This window comes from Seriola dumerili, unplaced genomic scaffold, assembly GCF_002260705.1.
Source record: "Seriola dumerili isolate Sdu_G_001 unplaced genomic scaffold, Sdu_1.0 BDQW01000078.1, whole genome shotgun sequence".
Taxonomy (NCBI): Eukaryota; Metazoa; Chordata; class Actinopteri; order Carangiformes; family Carangidae; genus Seriola; species Seriola dumerili.
Window position 1 is genome coordinate 2,700,686 of NW_019174333.1, and position 19,777 is coordinate 2,720,462.

The 19,777-nt window shown below is 42.2% G+C and overlaps 1 protein-coding gene across 3 annotated transcripts in view; it reads right to left on the minus strand.

Moving 5' to 3' along the window:
* The window catches only part of epb41 (erythrocyte membrane protein band 4.1), a 60,419-nt gene that overhangs the window by 37,864 nt on the left and 2,778 nt on the right, over positions 1-19,777 (minus strand). For 2 of the 3 annotated variants that reach the window (XM_022744062.1, XM_022744061.1), the window contains exons 3-14: positions 18,986-19,028; positions 18,820-18,895; positions 16,733-16,951; positions 15,960-16,047; positions 14,656-14,808; positions 14,461-14,558; positions 14,188-14,363; positions 9,765-10,012; positions 9,502-9,576; positions 8,324-8,371; positions 5,414-5,476; positions 364-534 (exon numbers count right to left, since the gene is read on the minus strand). In XM_022744062.1, the coding sequence (XP_022599783.1) occupies positions 364-534; positions 5,414-5,476; positions 8,324-8,371; positions 9,502-9,576; positions 9,765-10,012; positions 14,188-14,363; positions 14,461-14,558; positions 14,656-14,808; positions 15,960-16,047; positions 16,733-16,951; positions 18,820-18,895; positions 18,986-19,028 (1,458 nt within the window). The remainder of the gene's footprint in view (positions 1-363; positions 535-5,413; positions 5,477-8,323; positions 8,372-9,501; positions 9,577-9,764; positions 10,013-14,187; positions 14,364-14,460; positions 14,559-14,655; positions 14,809-15,959; positions 16,048-16,732; positions 16,952-18,819; positions 18,896-18,985; positions 19,029-19,777) is intronic. The other variant, XM_022744063.1, reaches the window with a different exon arrangement.

Below are 19,777 nucleotides of genomic sequence, written 5' to 3' on the forward strand. Positions count from 1 at the left end.
AAAGGCATTTTGGGCCATAAGAATAAAACTGTCTTGACTGAATTTGTTGTTGGACTTTAACAAATGAAAGTTAGCTAGGTAGCATACAAAGTGCTATGGTTTAAAGGAACAGTCTGAACATGTCACCTAGAGTCAGATGAGAGGAATCAGCTTCACCTCTGTGCGTCCAGCACATAGATAGGACAGAGATGTGTTTAGCCTAGCTTAGAATATCTCAGACTGGAACCCGGAGAATATGCTAGCATAGCTACATCACATAACTTAACTGACATGGTGCATGTGGATGATCTAACACTGTGGATGGATTATATCTACAACAATAATGGACTATTGTGTATTCTCTCCTCAGGCTGCTGGACTCACCGCTGGTTGGAGCTGCCCGTTGATGCTCGCCGTGCGGAACGGCGAGTTGGTGGAAAGACGCTTGTCCCACTCACTGGGCCGAGGCTCCGGTACCGACTCCATGAAGCTCCTCTTCAGCTCGCTGATGCTAGTGTGGTGACGCATGATCTCAGTCTGGGTCTTATCCACGTCCTTCAACAAGAATGTAAAAGTCAGAATAGGAAGAGAAAGAGGAGGGATAGAGTGACAACATGAGAGAAAACAGGATGATAGAAAATGAATCAATATGTGAAAGAAAGGAGGAGTGAAAAGAACATGTCACCATGTAGAAAGTAAAGATTTATACGATGAAAGGAGATAAATAGCTAAAAAATAAAGAGATTGGAAAAAGAAGCTGGAAGAACAACCTGCTATTCTTTCAATCTGCTGACAAAGTATTCTTTAATATGCAGTGTGGCCTTGTGTTATTTCATGTACTTTCCCAATGACACGCTGAGGTCATGAAACAAGATATTTTTCAGACACCAGACTGCAAAGGGAGGAGTCAGCATCTGTCTGCTGTCATCTGTGATTCATATTTCAGCCACTGAGATTTGGGGTTTACAGCCTTCTCTATATCTCTCTCATGTGGGTCATGATAAGAGAAATTAGGTGCTGAGGATTACTCCTGATACTGGTTGCTAATAAGGTGCACAGATTATGGCTTTCATCATTGCCTCTGAGAGATGTTAAAACTCTAATACTCTGCATATGGTGATGGACGGTGCACATCCAACCTGAGTTCAGTCAAGGTGCAGGAAAAAGGCAGCATACTAAACAAAAGTAAAGGTAGTCTGCACACTGAATATGGCAAGATCCCAACAAATTCAGTAAATTAAGAAAGAAAGTGAAAGAAATGAAGTGTGCTGTGTCTGAGGTGAAGTTGAATGTCTACATCTATACTGTTTGGGCTGGGGCCTTTGTCATAAATTCAAAATAATTTGTCTGGGATCTGACAGTCTGTTTTTTATTCACATGGATGTTGACCAAGCATCAACCTCTGGGGCTGAAAAACGAAGCCAACGCTGAAAAGACAAAAACTGCAGTTCCTCTAATGACCACTAGAGTCTGGCTCCAACAGTGAGTCAATCCCCATAGACTCCCATGTTAAAATGTCCAACTTTACAGCAGAAATAAACGGTTTTGGTCTCTGTAGTCTCCTCCTACATGACAACTATACAGGGGTGAATTTTTATATAACTCACCTGTTTACATTTTATTAAGACTTAAAGTTATATATAATTGAGGGCGTGGCCTCTTTGAATGACAGGTGGATAAGCATATGCTTGTCACAAACCGGTATGCACCGAAGTCCTAGCTTCAGACACGCCCCACCTCTTTGACCATTTTTGTATGAGCAGTGAGTTAGGAGTGGAGTCAGATGGCAATGGTGAAGCAGCTCACTCTTAGCTTCAAAACCTCTCTTCCAAAACCTGTGGCTGACGTCACAGAGGGTACGTCCATCTTTATTTACGTTCTAGGATGTTGACCTGACAAAGACCCTGAAGGTCAAAACATTGCATCATTAAGTTTTAGGAAGTTTGCAGTATAGACATCCTCTTTTTTTGCTCATGGAATCATAAACAGAAATGTATTCTTGAGCTTTCCTCAGTGATCAAACAGGTAAACAATGATTTAATGCTCTGCCTGCAGTTTAAGTTGGAGGGCTAAGCTAAACATGTCCTGAAGATCCTGGAGATACAGGAGAGGGTTAGGGTTAAGGGCTGGAGGGTTAAGGTTAGGGGTTAGAGGGTTAGGGCTTTGAGGGTTAGGATTAGAGGGTATAGGGGTTAGAGGGTTAGGGTTTGAGGGTTAGGATTAGAGGGTATAGGGGTTAAAGGGTTAGGGGTTAGAGGGTATAGGGGTTAGAGGGTTAGGGGGTTTGAGGGTTAGGGTTAGAGGGTATAGGGGTTAGAGGGTTAGGGTTTGAGGGTTAGGATTAGAGGGTATAGGGGTTAGAGGGTTAGGGTTTGAGGGTTAGGATTAGAGGGTATAGGGGTTAGAGGGTTAGGGTTTGAGGGTTAGGATTAGAGGGTATAGGGGTTAAAGGGTTAGGGGTTAGAGGGTTAGGGGGTTTGAGGGTTAGGGTTAGAGGGTATAGGGGTTAGAGGGTTAGAGTGATAAGGGTTAAGGTTAGGGTCAGGTCTTCAGGGTTTGGTAGTTGACCACCTGTTTCCCCAAATATCCAACTGTTGTTTTAATTATAAACAGCCATGTAACAGTGGCCACGAACTACTGCATATTTAAATGACTGTTGTCAGGCTGAACAGGTGACAGGCTGATTCACAGAAAAGAGCAGAAGATGAACTAAAGGGGGGGAGACATGTCACAGAATTTACAGACTGTATTTGTACCCAGTAGAAACAAACCTATAAACTGCAGAGACTGCTAATCTATGAGTGACCCCTTTTACAGTACATTTAATCTTTGTGCAGCTTTAATGGGGGGAATTTACCAGTACGAGTGTTATCAATCTGTCTGTGGTCTCTCTCTTCTGAAATGATATAAACTCAGCGCACAGGATGTCACATGGCACAGTGGTGACCGTAATCAGGGCAACAGAAACACAGAGTCACACACAGACAGTAAACACAGCACGAGCACTGCAAGGTTTTAGGTCCATGTAGTGAATGAATCACATGAAAAGAGAGTGGAGGTCTAACTGATGAGAAGAACAGCAGCAGAGTTATTGACATAACTGAGACATACATGACTGGGAAAGAACAAAGGAGTCTTGGTCGATAGAGCCTTCTCACAGCAGCCATTCTGACTTTTCTTCAGCAGGAAAAGCACAAGTGGAATTAAAAACATTGATGATGGCTGCATTCCTTTGGTTCACTCATTAGCTGTGTCCCAATTCGGGGGCTGCTTTAAAAAACCGATTGAATCACAGCGGTGCAACTAGACGGTCTCATTTCAAAGGTTCCTTCAAATGTGCACTTCTGTCCCTGGGTCACGAAGCATCCAACACGTGAATCTGGTACAACTGTTAAAACCAAGGAACTTAAAATCTCAAGTTTCTGTGTAAAAAAAGTTACATGTTGTCAAGGTTGCTAGGCAACAGGAGCTGCGGGCACAGCTGGTGACGCAAATTGGAAATCCTCTGTGGGCCTGATCATCTCATTTCAGTTTGGCCTTCATGGTCTTTAACGGCCACGGAGAACCACAATTTAGAAGACCACGTTCAAAGGATGCAGCCCCTGGATTGGGACACATCTTATGTCATGGTTTACTGGGATTAGCATTGTAAATGTTAACATTTACACCTGTGCTCTTCCAGCTTTGACAAACTGTCTGCTGGGGAAGGGGTCTAAGAACCATGTGGCAAAATAGCAGACTAGGTCCTGAAACTACTCAGTGGCTGGTACACAGAACCTAAACACAGCCCTTCCTTTACATTGCCCTAGTTGAGATTATTTTGCTTTTGGTTACAGTCAGTTTTTGTTAAGGTCAGGTCAAGGTCAGGGTTTCACTCACACTCATGTGAAAATGGAGAACAGGAAAAGGTCTTCAGCTACATCTAATAGTTTGTGGTTTATCCATAAAGCTATTGACATCTGAATTGACAACAAATAAAAGCAGGAGGAGACAAGGGGGCACTCCACCAACTCAACACACAATGATCAGCTTACTAGTCATAAGGAGTAGCTACAACTTAGCCTGTAAAAACAGCTGTGCAGAGGACATCTGTCTGGCTAAATAACCCTTTAAATATTATTCTTACACGATCCAGCAGCACAAGCTGCACTGTGACTGTTTGGTAATTTCCTGACCTTTGCACATCTCTGTGGTACGTGTGTCAGGGTGCAGTGTGTTTGGTGCACAGGTGTTAGGAGAAGCATGGACAGGTGGCGGTTGATTCAAATGAAGCTGCGCAAAGCGAGTTGTTGGTGGAAACTGTGTCTTAGACTTTGTGCTGAGCAAAGCAAATGAGCAGCAATGATACAATAATGCTTAAAATGTAAATAAACCATTTTAATTAACCAGCCAGTAGAGGCGTTTAAATCAGCATAAAAACTTCATGTTTATTGGAACATTGATAAATCACTCAGTTGATTAAATCACTCAGTTAATTAAATCACTCAGATGATTAAATCTCTGCAGCCGACTGAAGCAGCAGGATGATGTTGAATCTACAGCCTCTGATTGGAGCGATACCAGAGTGCAGTGCCATTACACAGCTGACCACCGGGTTTACTTTTATTAAATCGTGCAAATGACACCAGGCTCCTACAGATTATACAATACGTACAATACTACACACTAGACACTTGGTATTATGATGTTTCAGTGGGCGCTGTCGGGTTGATCGAATGGGATTGCTGTGGTGTCACATCTGGTGTGAGCATTTATGAAGTAAGATACAGGAGTATTTAGGCCACAGCTATTCCAGAGCAATGAGACCAGTGATGTGACTGGCTAAGAGTGAATTTAATAATCACCACACTCTGATTTATCTTCCACCTCATCCAGCATTTGTACACTTCGTGCTGCTGCACCTACATGAACCAATGTAGCAGGTGTGCTTGAAGACGTGGGGTTGAAATACAGCCCCAGGTCCGTACTACTATCTTTTACTGTACTGTACTGTTACTGTACATCTTTACATCATTGGAAATAGGCATACACTAGTATCGGTTGGTATAGGTATATCTTTGACTTTAACTGCAAATGTAACTGAGCTTATATCTCACAACTTCACTTATTTGTTGTTTGTTTCAGCACCAAAGGCCAATCTGCAGAACCACTTTAAACATTAACCTAAAAAAAGAGACCTTTCCCAATCATATATTTCAGACAATGAAAATATAAAATGACAAAGACAATGTCAGAGTGAAGTGAAGCTACTTGCATGAGAATCAGAGAGGAAAATAGTGCATGCCAAGCCTTTAGGGTTAAGCTGAAAACAAGGCAAGAAATGAAGAGAAAATGAGGAGTCAAAGCAAAAAGAAAATCAACACAAACTCCATGCAGGAAGAAAAACATGATGGCAAACAGCCAGAACAGATATCTGAAGACTGAAGATACAAACCTCCAACATTAAATTGCTATGTCTGATATAAATAGTTTCACCCTCAAGTTTCTTAGCTCTTTTCTGTGGGAGATTAGGAGAGAGGAAAGAGCTGGTTGGAAATAAAGCAGAACTGATTCAAACATTTTAATATTTGATTTGCAGTGAGCAGCAGTGACGATGACAAGAATCACAGAAAAATAAAAGCACTATGGGGTTGCAGCTCTTAGGGTGCCCAGCTCAGCAGGGGACTGAATTCAGAATTCAGCCACACACACACACACACGCACACACACACACACACACACCACACCACAACACGCAACAACACACACACACACACGACACACACACACACACACACACACACACCACACACACAGTTGTGTGTATGAGAAGCCAGGCAGATACACACTCGCTGCTGGTTGTGGAGGTTACATGCTGTGCATGCAGAGGCTGCTGCAGTGCAGTGCAGTGTGCAGGGGAGGAGCATCAGTGTGCGTCTGCTGGAAGAGTCACTTCAGGAATTTGCATATTTGAAAAAAAACACATTCACTTCTGACTATTTTCATTATTTCAGCTTCTTCTGTCTCGATGGAAAATCGTCAAATGTCGATCAAATTTCTAAAGAGATTAAGTGAGCCTGTATCTGATGACATTCCTGTATGTGACCTACCCGTTTTTAGTTTCAACCACCCAGTGTTCAACTTAATGCGTCCCTGACTCTCGTACTGGCAGCACATAAATTTAAAGTAGGTGTGTGGACAAAGTAAAGCGATCAGAGCTTGGTTGATATGACATGTAATATCTCGATACAGTCCAGCCATACATTATATTATTGTATTTCATGTTTAAGGTAAAAGCCTAATTTCCTGACCTTGACATTTGCTTTGCACATCTCTGTGGTACGTGTGTCAGGGTACGGTGCGTCTGGTGCACAGGTGTTAGGAGAGGTGTGAACAGGTGGAGGTTCATTCAAATGAGGCAGTGCAAAGTGAGTTGTTGGTGGAAACTGTGTCTTAGACTTTGTGCTGAGCAAAGCAAATGAGCAGCAATGATACAATAATGCTTAAAATGTAAATAAACCATTTTAATTAACCAGCCAGTAGAGGCGTTTAAATCAGCATAAAAACGTCATGTTTATTGTCTTTAAAGCAGGAACGTTGATAAATCGCTCAGTTGATTAAATCTCTGCAGCTTCTGATTCATGCTGATTGTGGCATTTTATGTTTCAGGTATGAGCAATGCTGCCACAAAATAGCAGTTCAAAGCCTGTGCAAAAAAATATAGTGAAAAATATCACATATGGAGAGAAACATCGCAATATTAGATATTACTGAATATCAGCCAAGCCTAGTGATACAACTACAACAGCCTGGATTGCTGCAGACTAAAGTTTTCATTCGCCATCCACGAATACACCATCACCTACAGCTAGTCACCAGAGTAATGTGATTGGCTGCGGCCAGTATAATAGTACGACTCAGATTATCAGCCAATAAATATCTGCAAGATTCAATTTGTGAACACAACGTTGACATCATGACCCAAACAGTCTCTTATTCACACATCCAGCAGTTACAGAGAGACGTTATCCTTCAGCTGGGGTCATGTCTCCGGTCAGCTGGTGGACGTTCAGTCCAATATGAGCAAGTCCTGAGGGAAACATCTGACTACCAGCTGATGAACGCACCACTGTGTTGTGTTAAGCAGAACAATATGTGTATCAGGGTGTGGTGTCGCCCTAACATGACACCACTGTTAAAAAACCAGAGATCTCTAGAATAAAGTATTTTGAGAACGTTATGAGAATAAAGTTCCCAATTTTATGTACAAAAGTAAAGATTTTATTAGGATCGTGTAAGTTATTGTTATATTTCCAGAGTAAACTAGATCAGGTGGATGTGCATGTTTTTATTTTTCCTCACGGTCCAGCTGCTGTTTTACGTCCAGAGGTTTTGTGTTTGTGTCTAACGTCTGGATGTCCTGCTTTACATGGAGAGTCTGACTGTCAGATTAAACTCAATGAGACGACGGGAGAGCATTAACTGCTACTCCATGCACAGAACATTACAAAGATTAGAAATACTACGACAGATAATTACCACTGCCTTTCATATCATGATGATGCCATGCTGTCGTGTGTGGGTCAGCTGTCCACACACACAAGGTGCTGCTCTAAAAAGAGAGAAAGTTTATTTTTCAAATGTCTAATTTTAAGGGTTAATTATCTAGATTGGATTGTATTTCTATTAAGGATTTATATTTCAAACAGACGGTCTACTAATATACAGATTTGTGATGTTTGCTCTGTGTCCGCTGCCACCATGACTTCATTTGGCTTGGATGCAGATAAATAAACATCTGTTACATATACAATCGATATTATTGACACAACAGCAATTTATGAAATTAAATGTAGAGAAAACTGCTAGCCCATCACTATACTGCACGATAAGGTGACCAGTCTCATATAGTGCCCTACTGCAGATCTTTATTCTTTATTATTATTATTATTATTATTATTGCCACACTTTAAACAAAGCCACTGCAAAATCCTGGAGGGACCGACTGTAAAGGGGTTTTTCCTGAACTAAAACGAACACATGTGAGAATGTGTATCCTCCCTCTGACAAACGTTATCCTGTGAACCAGTATAACTGTATCTTTGCTTCTGGAGAAGGAGAAACCACGTTCCACACAATGCAACATATTTTTTAACAAAGAGCTGCAGGGAATAACAGCGACCGGAGAGCAAGTGGTCGTGCGTGAACAAGCCTTCACAGAAAGATGAACAGAAACCACAGAGCAGTCCCTCCATCAGAGCGCTCGGTGTCTGTGCAGTGATAAACAGAAAAGCAAATGAAAAGTCTCATGATGTGTAACTGATGCATGGATGACGGTGGACCGCCGGCTCAGGAGCATGCTAACCTTCCTCACTCGCACCACCTCCGTCTTTGTTTTGTCCTGAGGAGAGTGCTGCTCCCCCATCAAAGAAAAGACACAGTTACTGTATATTCAGGTGTGTACTGTAAATTCTGAGAAAGGCATAGTGAAAAACTATGAGCTATAATGACTGCACCATGTGTGTTTATGTATATGGGACCAAGAGTCTGAGACTACTAGCAAAGATGCTTCTATTTTGCGTTTGTTTTAAATGTAGCATTTTCTGATTATAAATGAAAATATCAGCTTTAACAAGTTGAGTTGAATCTTTCACAACATCTTAGTATTTGCTTAGCCCCCCTTCTGCTTTAATGGCAGTCTGCACTCCAGCTGCAGGGATAAAACCCGATGACCCAGGGTCTCCCAGCAAGATCTGACAGTGCTCCACAATAAATGGTTCAGGTCAGGTCCAGGACAGTCAGGACTCATTGTTGTTCTCTGCTCTTCATGTGGTTCTTGCAGAGCTCTGACATGTGGGGTGTGGGGGTTTGGCTCCTGATCCTGCTGCAGCATCAATCCTCCTCCACAAAGTTGAAACAGCTCCATCCTCTAAAGGATGGAGCGGTACTTCTCCTTGGTCAGGTGTCCAAACCCCTGCAGACCTGAATATTCCCCACACCACGTTTCACTGTATCATTCTCTCTCCTATTCATCTCCTTACATCCACCCTTCTGTTACTGTCAAACGTCTCACACTGTGCTTCATCAGTAAATGGGACTATTTCTCAAGCCATTCACTCTGAAATGCTGATATTTCTGAGCCCCCTTTAGTCCAGCCATGGTCTGACACCGAGGAAGCCCTTCTTTACTAAGAATTTTTCCCACCATCACAATGCTGCTTAGTGAGCGATGACCTGCTGGAAACTAGAGGCACAGCCTTACTTACTTACAACAGGTGAACACTTGAAGTAAAGGAAGTGAGCACATGCTCCAATGGAAGAGATACAACTCAAGGAAATCTGACCTTTGGTACAAAGGAGTTAAATCGGTCAACACCCCAGATTTACTTAGAGTTTCAATGTGGTCTCAGACTTTTGGAGCCCACATACATACGTGCCTATAATTATTTCATTATGTAAATCTCAGTGTCTAGTTACTGGTGTAGTTACTGGTTGAGCTGGTCTCAACACTGCTTCAGTCTGATCATGCATCAAGCAAACAAACCTGGCTCTTTTTCTCTCTTTCTCCATTGGCGGTGGTCACGGAGGGGGAGTGCCTCCGCTCTCTCCTGGCCACTGTCTGGTAGCACAGACAAAGCTCACACATCAGGATCAGTTCCACAAAACATTCCTGCTTCCACATGGAGCTAAAACTAAACCTTGAAACCTTTGGTAGAACGTCCTTTTCCTCAGCACTGGTATTAATGAACAGAGTGACGGCTCGATGGCACGTTAAACACATGGTGAGGGGAGGGAGCGTGTCACTACCTTGATTTCTGGAGTGGCGTCTGGTCTGGGGCTGTGGCTCTTGCCGTACTCAGCTGGCTGACTCTCCTTCTTTACCTCTGCCTTCCTGTCTGCAGAGCGGTGACCTTTAGGTGTGCAGCCGTCATGGTGGTCAGAGCGAGGCAGGGTGGGCAGCAGTGGCGATGGGGATGCCTCCCCAGGAGACACCGGTGACATAACGGGGGCGCTGACCGGACGAGTGGATTTGTTATCGGGGGTGGACACCATGGCTGAAGTGGACAGAGAGGAGAGACAATGGCCGCAGTTTAAAAAAAGAGATGAAAACTCATGTCATGTGTGTATCAGGCGCCTTCGTCACCATCAATTAAATACCACAACAGCTGTTAAGATTGGATGTGAAAATCACCATCCCAACACTAATCAGATGCTGGAAATCTGTCACCATGTTAAATTGGAATGATATCACCAGTGGAGAAAACCCTTTATTCACATGACGTCAGTGAAAGCACAGAACATTAACAAGTGTGTTTTGTCAACTTTTCTGAAAAAAAAGAAAAAAAAACCCTTAAAACCCTCAAAAGTGTGAAGGAAACAAAGCTTTAGTTATTTCTCATTGTGATTGTCCTCCTGAACACATCTATGAGATGCACTGCCAGTGGCACACAGCAACAAAACAGTTGTCAGTGAATTTGAACGCAGAATTTCCTTCAAACACATTGTGTTTAAGATACCATGAACTGGAATTGAATGCCGCTACACAAAGCAAAAGGCAGACATCAACAGCAGGAGAACTCTGTGTGGTGTGGCCTAATCCAGCATGGCCAGTCTGTGTTGTCAGCACAACTTGAAAAAAATAAATAATACTGTTACATAATGCTGTGTTCCAGATGACAGAGCTGAGGGGTGGAGAGAGAGAAGAGAGGCAGAGTCACTGAGAACAGAGAGGAAACCACCAGCAGATATACTGTGTGTAGAGAAGCAGCAGCAATGTGAGCAGCACTGATCGTGTGTTCGTCTGGGTTTGTTGCAGATCGTCCACTTATCAGAGGGTTGACAGTTTGATTCCCGGCTCCACCAGCCCGAGTGTCGACGTTTTCCCTTGGCGAGAGACTGAACCCCAGCTTGCCCCGCCCCCGTGTGGCTTAGAAGACTAATACTAGAAACACACTGGTAAATGATCTACACTTATGATCATTTACCATTTACCTGGCAGGTGCTGCCAACACAACTTTAAAATCATATTAGGTTTATATGCCGAGCTTGTTAGCAAAAGCTGCTTATTTACACACCCAGCTGTTACAGAGCAACATTATCATTTATCTACGTTTGTTTCTATCCACGTGGCAAATATTGCCACCCGCTCTCTGACTGTATCCGTCTTCTGTTTGCTGCTGAACTGAAAGTGCAATGTGGAGCTTTTCCTCTGGATAAAGCTGTGGAGAGAGTGACAGCTCAACAACTAGCTGAAATGTCAAGCCAAGTATGAAGAAAAAAAAAGATATGTTGCAGAAGGAGCACATGCTGCAGGATTTCCTCCTGGTGAAGCGAGTGTTTGCAGGATCAGGAGATCCCACGTTCAGACAGACCTGAGGACCTCTGATCACTTCCCTGTGGCTGAAGTGATGCTGATAGTTCATGTCTCCATTGTGGCAATAGAGAGTGTGGTCAGTCTTCAGAGCAGAATTGAAACGGCCATGAGAAGTCATCTGTCTGAGGCAAAGACCCAGAACCTGATGACAGTCGCCTCTGGAGCAGTCTCTCCTGACGCCTGCACCCAGTTTCAATCAAGGGAGGAAGGTTTGAGTTCAGGATACAACAGCTCAATTTAGTTCAAAAACTCTCTGCACACTCAGCGTCTCTTCATCCATCTCTCCACACCCTCATAACTGCATAACCTCCTTCAATCATAATCTCCCTCACTTTATAGTGTGTTGTGTTTTGTTGTGTCGTTTATTTGTTTTTAGTCTGTACCCCCTGACTGCAATTCAAGTTTCTTTCTTATAACAAAATGAATCTGAATCTAAATCAAGTTGTGTTTGAAAAGTAAACGCTATTACATAGGCTCTGTCTCATTATCATAAAAAATTAAAATTAAAATGGCAGGTAATAGATTATGATGGAATTTTTACAACCCTCTCCGTCAAAATGACGGACAATGAGAAAGTCTAACACAACCTCTGCAGCCACACTGACACCCCCTTGACTTGACTCACTCACACTGCTGAGGCTTTATATTAAGCTGACAGGTTTGCACACAGTGAATGAGGACTCTGCACTGTGAACACATGAAGGAGGAAATCCAGTCACTCCACAGAGGAGTCAAGTCACAGCCTGTACAGGCAGGAGAAAGGGTTACAGTTACAATACAATACAATAGTAACCATGCCAGATGTTAGTATTACTCTTTAAATTTTACTATATCTATAACCGTGATCGATTACCATGGTTAATTAATGTGGTTAACTTAAAGCTCCATATAGTATAAAGGTAGATGACCATGTGTTGTTTGATTATAAAGCAATGCACAGAAATGCACACAGCCTGTATTCAGAAACTGAGCCTTAAATCCACCCATCAGGACTTCTGGAACTTTGTGATGTCACAACAAAGCTGTCACCACTCTCAGCCATGCCCCGAGCCCCGCCCACCTGGACCCACCATCCCACCTTGCATGATTTGGTTTACCTGAAATCTGCTATATTTTTATTGGATCACTCAGAAAACAATAGAAGAGGAGCTCCAGAGAGAAGCCTGAGAGAGGAGATGTAAATCACTGAGATGGTTTTTGGTTCTTCTTCTTATGGATCAACACTTTAAATAAAACAACAAGTGTGAAACATGAGACCTTTAAACATGCTATCCATGCTAATGAACACACAATTTATTTGCCATACGCATTTCAGGTCCTGTTGACTTTGAATGGGTCCATGCCATCTAACTGTAGTGTAGTTTAACACCTACTGGTTATTAAAATGCACAGAATACAACTCTGTTGTCTAATACTTAGCTTCCTTTGTGTGCAGAGGTCAGGTTCCAAATATATTCTTTACAAATCTATTTAAGCAGTGCCCTGATAGCACACCAGGGATTGGCAATTTTTTTCTAATCCAATCAGAAGAGAGCCTCCTCTCTTCTGATTGGCTCACTGACCTGTTGTTACTAGAGCTCCAGAGAGAAGTCTGAGAGAGGAGATGTAAAACTACATTGAGATGGTTTTTGGTTCTTAAAACCACAAATATATCTTCTTATGGATCAACACTTCAAATAAAACACAGGAGAAGAAGAAAATATGGAGCTTTAACTCAAGTTAGGTTCTGTACAGCATCAGCCAGCCAGCTCCTCCACAGATTTTTCAGCCTCCTGAGAGAACGAGGTCTGAAGTGTGGCGGAGCTCCTTCAGCCTCAGAGCTAACTGAACACGCATTTGAGAATGAATTCTGAGTAGGTTTGTATTTGCACATTGCTGTTTACACCAGTTTATCACCTTCGTCTGTGTGGAATTTCTAGCATAACTGAAGTTCAATAATAGTTGAACTCTCCAAATTCACCTGCTTCTTCTGAGCTCGTTCCAGCAACTTGAGCCATGCATGGGAATGTTTGAGCAGCTAGCTTAACTTTTCCATTTAAAACACGTATATGCTCTTCATCTTACACTGCTAGCTCTTATTCATTCTACGTTTTCACTCGTGCTTTAGAAAAAAAGTTATTATTCCTGTTATTAATCCTCACTAGCATTGCTTGGGGTTCCACCTCACACTTTTCTGCTTCCAAAACATATGGCAGACTTTATAGCATTTGTTTATTATTGCTTATGAGCCAGACGTCTGACATCACCTGTACCCCCTCTCATTCTTTATGCATTAATGACATTTTTTACTTTGTTCGAATGGAAAAAAGGAGATGTACTGTGAATGGTTCACTTGTCAAATTTAATAAAACATGGGGATGATTTTTTTTTTACACATGCTGAGGGGCTGGTGTTTGCAGCTTTCCTTCTATCTTGTTCGTGTTGTTTTTACATGATTATTTGGTGACCAACGTGTACCTTTTGTGTTTAGTTTAGTTTAGTTTTGGTATTAGTCACATCTTTTTTTATAACATTGTTCACATATTTGTTCTGCACTTTATGGACATTTCCTCTTACTTTCAATTTACTTACAAAAAGAACTGCCAGAAATTTATTTGTGGTTTCATTATAAAACTGATACCTGTGGCATTTTAGTCACTATAATCGTGATATTACATTTCTGTACCATTTAATCTCTGCAACGTAGATGGAGCAGCCGTGATGTGCAGACAGGAGACGTGCGCTCTTATTTGTTGGCCGAAAACTCAGTAACCAGCACTGAACAAGAAAACACTTTGACAAACTCTAGTGGGACCAACACACACACACACACACACACACACACACACACACACACACACACACACAAAAGTATACCTCCATCTAGGCTGCGTGAGTTCCTCTTGCTGGAGGAGCGCTGGAACAGAGGAGCCGGTCGGTCAATCAGAGAGCTGGCCTGTCTGGTCTGAGCCTGAGTCCGACCACTGTAGCGAAACTTGGAGCCCAACGCGAGGAACTTCCTGGGAGTGGTGGCCATCTCAGTGGAGGTCAGTCTGTACACAGACAACACAGATACTGATCTGGGTCAGACAGTGAGCATGTCAACACTTCCCTCAGCTAAAACTGTGACTTCAAGAAGACAGCGCCCACCTGAAGAAGGTGTGATGCTCTACGCACACTTTCCATATCTTCTTGGCCGCCTTGTAATTGGGTAGTTTGAAGCCGATTGCACTCTCATACTGTTCCACCTGTTGAAACAACAACCGTTAGACGAATGAAACTAACTCGTGGTGAGTTCAGTGTGAAACAGACATTACAGGTAGATGATATGAAAACACTCTGTACCTCAGAGGGTCTGATTTTAATGAAGAAGCTGCTGCGTTTGTATGAGACCTTGAGGACTTTAGGCCACGGGAAACGGTTGATCCTCAGTTTGTCTTTGTAAACCATCAGGCCACTGGAGCAAACCCCCAGCATGATGTCGACACCATCCAGATCCTGACAGAGTGAGCGAGAGAGCGAAACAAAGGACCTTTTTTTTCAGAATATATTTGGGCATTTCTAGTATATTTTACAGCGACAGTAGAGAGAAGGCAGGGGGGGGAGAAGAAATGACATGCAGCAGAAGACCCAAGCTGGACTCAAGCTAGGGCTGCTCCATTATGGCAAAAATCATAATCACAATTATTTTGATCAATATTGAGATCACGATTATTCAAAGGATTACTTATTGACTTTAGAAACACCACATATTTATTGAACTTAAAAAATAAAAATAAAAACTTGGCTTTTTAACAGTGGACTTTCTCAAACTTCAAATATAATTCAACGGAAAAACTAATAAAGAGAGGGAGGGAGAGAGAGAGAAGAGATGCTGTAGTGCTGCACCAACATACTGAACATTTCAAATCATATATTCAACATTTTGATAAAACACATCCAACATATTCCACTCAGTCCAAGGAAATTAAAGGCTGGGCCGACAATGTTGTGACACATTTTACCTTTATCAAAAAAAAAAATTGCAGCGGCTGTGATTGGATATTACACTTGGCCATATTGCGATTTTGATTATATCTTGATTAATTGTCTTGTTCTAGTGTAGAGCACCGCCTACAGGGCAGTGCACGTCATCACAGGTTGACAATGAATGACATTTCCTCCCTCGACTGGCTTTTAAAAACTTCTTGTGTCTCTACGATGCATTTAGTGACTACGTCCCAAGAGGACTGCTCCAGCAGCTCACACCATGTGTTTGAAATGTTTTCAACTGTATGCACTACTACCAGTGATTATCTGTGTTTGTAGAGCGGTTGCACTCTGTATTTGGATCTGCAGCAGTTGTTTTGTGATGTATTCCTCACCAATCCACCAGGGGGCAGTGCAGTCCATTAATAGTTCCTGCCTCTATATTTGGTTTAAATCCCTGCTCTGATGCAAACACACATTGACCTGATTTCTGCTGTAAAACCTGACGAGTCACATGTCTTCCTGCTGTTCATGTGCGCTTCTCAAAAACACTAAACAGACACAGACACAAACACGTTCATGCTGCTTGTTTTCATGGAGCTCTGAATGGTTGAATCACATCCACACTTTTTTTTAACAACAAAGAACGGCTGTAACAGCAGAGTAGCTCCTGTTCTCACCTTGGCCTGGTGGAGGTCCACTCCGTACATAGACAGCTTCTTGGCGTTCTCCAGGAACATCAGGTCCGCCTGGGCTGGAGTCATTGACCTGCCACAACACCACAGCAGGAACCCAACAAAATCTTTAGTTACACTTTTTAGGGAGAGCTTCCCCTCATCCCTGATTTATCATTTACTTGAGCTATCCCTGGTGTAAAGTTCTATTACAGGTCCATATAATATAGTCTAAAGGTACATGTCCGTGTTGTTTGATTGTAAAGCGGGTCTACGTTCTATATCAATACTGTGAAAGTATCAAAGCCTGAGTCCACAGAGAAATGCACACAAATAAAACACATGAGGAGGAAAATATGGAGCTTTAATAATTAGATGGAGGCAGTTCTATTGGATGGAGTGGTCAAAAATAAAAGTTGCATAAATACTGTAATTTTGTTCGTGTATTTTAAATGAATAATTCCATTTAGTATTGTACTTTGTGCTCCACTATATTTATCTTACAGCTGTAGCTACTAGTTACTTTTACACATAAAACATATGATCCTCTTATAAATGAGATATTGTTCCAGATTAAAATAAAGTAGTTAAAATGTCACTTTGCTATTAGTGCTAGATACTTAATTACATTTTGCATAACAGTTATGTACTTATGTAGAATTACAGTGTTTGTTGACTTGTAGTAAAACTGTTTCACAAATTCAGGTAACTGTGTTATGTGGTAAACCTTGAATCTGAACGTGTCTTCCACCACTGGTTCACTGAGGAACTGTTCTGACCTGTATGTATGGTGCAGCTCCATCATTTTGTCCTCCAGCTCCTTGGTCTGACCCTGGGCCATTTTCATGTCCTTAGCATATCCACTGCCGTGCACCTCAGGGTCATACTCGCCCAGCTCCGACTGCAGGGCGTAGGAGCCCAGCAGGGCCAGGGTGACGAAGGAGCAGGGAAGGCGACCCTGCAGGATGTCCTTCCGCAGCTGAAGACACAGGTAGTACCTTCAATGCACAAAAAGGGATCACATGTACTACGAATGGAAATCCGTTTTGATAACTCATGTAGCGGTCTGTATTGCACAGGAGGAAGACTAGGATGTGGTTCAAAGCTTCTTCAAAGATTTTTGAGTCTGGGAAACCACAGGAAAGATGACTCAAATGCACAACTCTGAAACAGTCCCTGCATTCAAAAAGTCTTTACTTGCAAACTGTGGTCGCTACACAGGCAGTCAGTGAAGCAGGTGAACAAATCCTCCAAAGGACAGGCAGAGGCGAGGTCAGAGTAAACAAACATAAATCAAAAAACCAAGAACACTAAACACTGGGAACTGCCTGAAGCCTTGACACTAAGGGACGAAGACAAACTGGCACAGAGGAAGGCGAGGACAGAGACTAAATACACAAGGGCGGGGCAGACAACCACACTGGTGGGAGACACACAAGGGCAGGTAGAGGAGAACAGTACAACACTTAAAAATAATGAGAACATAACCTAGGGAGAGGAGCGAGACATGACCGACCGAGTTAAGATTTCTTTGTCAAACTGCTGATCAAAGTTCAGGACTGAGCTCTCATGCCCCTGTGATGCTTGATTACAATATGGCTGACTCATATATTAATGGTTAATTGATATTTAATTAACCTGCAGTAGTCTGTCCAAGTAAATGAACTGCTGTTTTAGTTGTACTATATTTAAGCTCATGTCCCAACAGACTGGAGCCAGCGTTGTTGACTTGCAGGAGTTTAACACCAACATGGTAACTTGTTTCTTTGGGATCTGTGGTGACATAAATTGGAATAAGTTACTTTTACATGTTATAACTAGAGACCAGCATGGGATCAGCAACACTCGTCAACATTTAGATGTTGACGATGTTAGATGAGTACTCAGTGGTAATTACCACTTTATTACATGAGTACTCAGTAGATATTACTCCATTATTACATGAGTACTCAGTAGTTATGACCACATTATCACATGAGTACTCAGTAGTTATTACTACATTATTACATGAGTACTCAGTAGTTATTACTACATTATTACATGAGTACTCATTACTTGTTGGTGGACCACACCCACCTTTGAACTCGGCCTCATGTTGATCTCAGCTACACACCTGTAGCATTTCGTGACTGTATCTTGCAGGTTGTAATGCTGTTGTTATGGTGACAAAGTCTGTCCACAGACACATAAACACCCACTAAAGTACTCAGACCACCTCTGTGGTAGTGGGGCCACATTTTGCCATGATGACCCAGACAGACTCACAGGGTGAAGATAAAACCAGCTGCGCTGTCAAGGCTGGTTTTGATATGTAACCATAATTTTAAAATTGACAAAAAGGGAACGTGGCAGTGTACATTTATATTGGTTTGAAGATATAAATTGCATACATTGCTCACATTCATTGTGTGTGTTTGACTTAGAGTGTTTTTATTTTACTGACTATACAATAGTTTTGGTTTGTTGGTGACATGATTGACTCCTGCAAGTCTCTCTGTACATCGAGGTCTTGGACTTTGTTGTGTTGCTCTCGACATTTTGAAGTTATGTGTGATTTATTGTTCTCAAAAATACACTACAGTACACTAAATCTTCTGTGATTCACCTTCAAACAAAGATCTCTATCTTAATTGGACATGCTGTAACCGAAAAGCCAGAGTGCTGATGAACATCAGGTATTTTAATCCTTAATGATTCATTCAAATTAATCCTGGGATAGAAGGGGAAAAAAGTCACCCATTACCCCATGCACAAGATTCACCTTCCTCATCTGGAGAAATACATCTTTTCCACAATGCGCTTTTGATTTAATAAATATAGTGTTTGTAGGTTGTAGTTGACAAAACCACTGGAACTCATAAGGTACCTTGTTATGTCTTCAGACAACTGGGCTGGGTCTGGTGGATAGAACTTCACATTGAAGGTGAAACTGTAGTTTGCACCTATAGAAAAGAGGGTGGGTGTAAAAATGTCAACATGTTACAAAAGAGAATAAGAACACCAGACGTATTTCTTGGTCAAGTTAAACTCACCTTGTACCTGCCTGCGAATCTCCTTGGTCAGGTCCATCCAAGTCTGATCAAGAGACAGACAGATGTAGCATGAGGTTTGACATCATCAGACACCGCAAGTCCTTCAGCACTGAGGTTCATCTACCCATTAGATACATTTATACACTGTATAAAGAGCTGCCTTTTTCTTAATGGAACACTGAGCTTGGGATTGTTGAACTACAGGACTCCAGACTGGAACCAAAACAGTTGCATATGCACATGTACTGCGTTAGCCACTGTGGTTGACAGTAGCGCTCGGGAGGTCTCTCCCTACCTGCTAACAGTGCGCTCATTAAATGTGCTCATGTCTTTTGGAAAGCGGGGAACTGGATGTGTCCATTTGTAACTAATGAACATAACACGCCAACAGCCAGAAAACATCAGGAGAAGAAGAACTGTGTTTTACATCAGCAGCCAAGAATTTACAGCAGCCAGCAAGCAAACTGAAATCACAGCACATCCTTCAGCAGACTGTGATGAAGTCAGTGGTCCAGCCTGTACCAGCCTGTCATCTGTTTTGTGTCTTTGAGCATCGTTTGGTTCATTCAGGCTAAATAAACCTTCCATTGCATCTACAGTACCCTTACTGCACCACTTTTTCACATAATAAAAAAATATCTATAAACAAGAATTGAGAATGACATTTGTAAACCAATCTGTTTTGATTTGATTTCCTGCTTTATCACACATGGTTTAAGTGGTAAGGCTGAGGTCCTGACTCAGACACAGCTGATGATGAAGGTGCAGGCTGCAGGGAGAGACCAGCTGAGC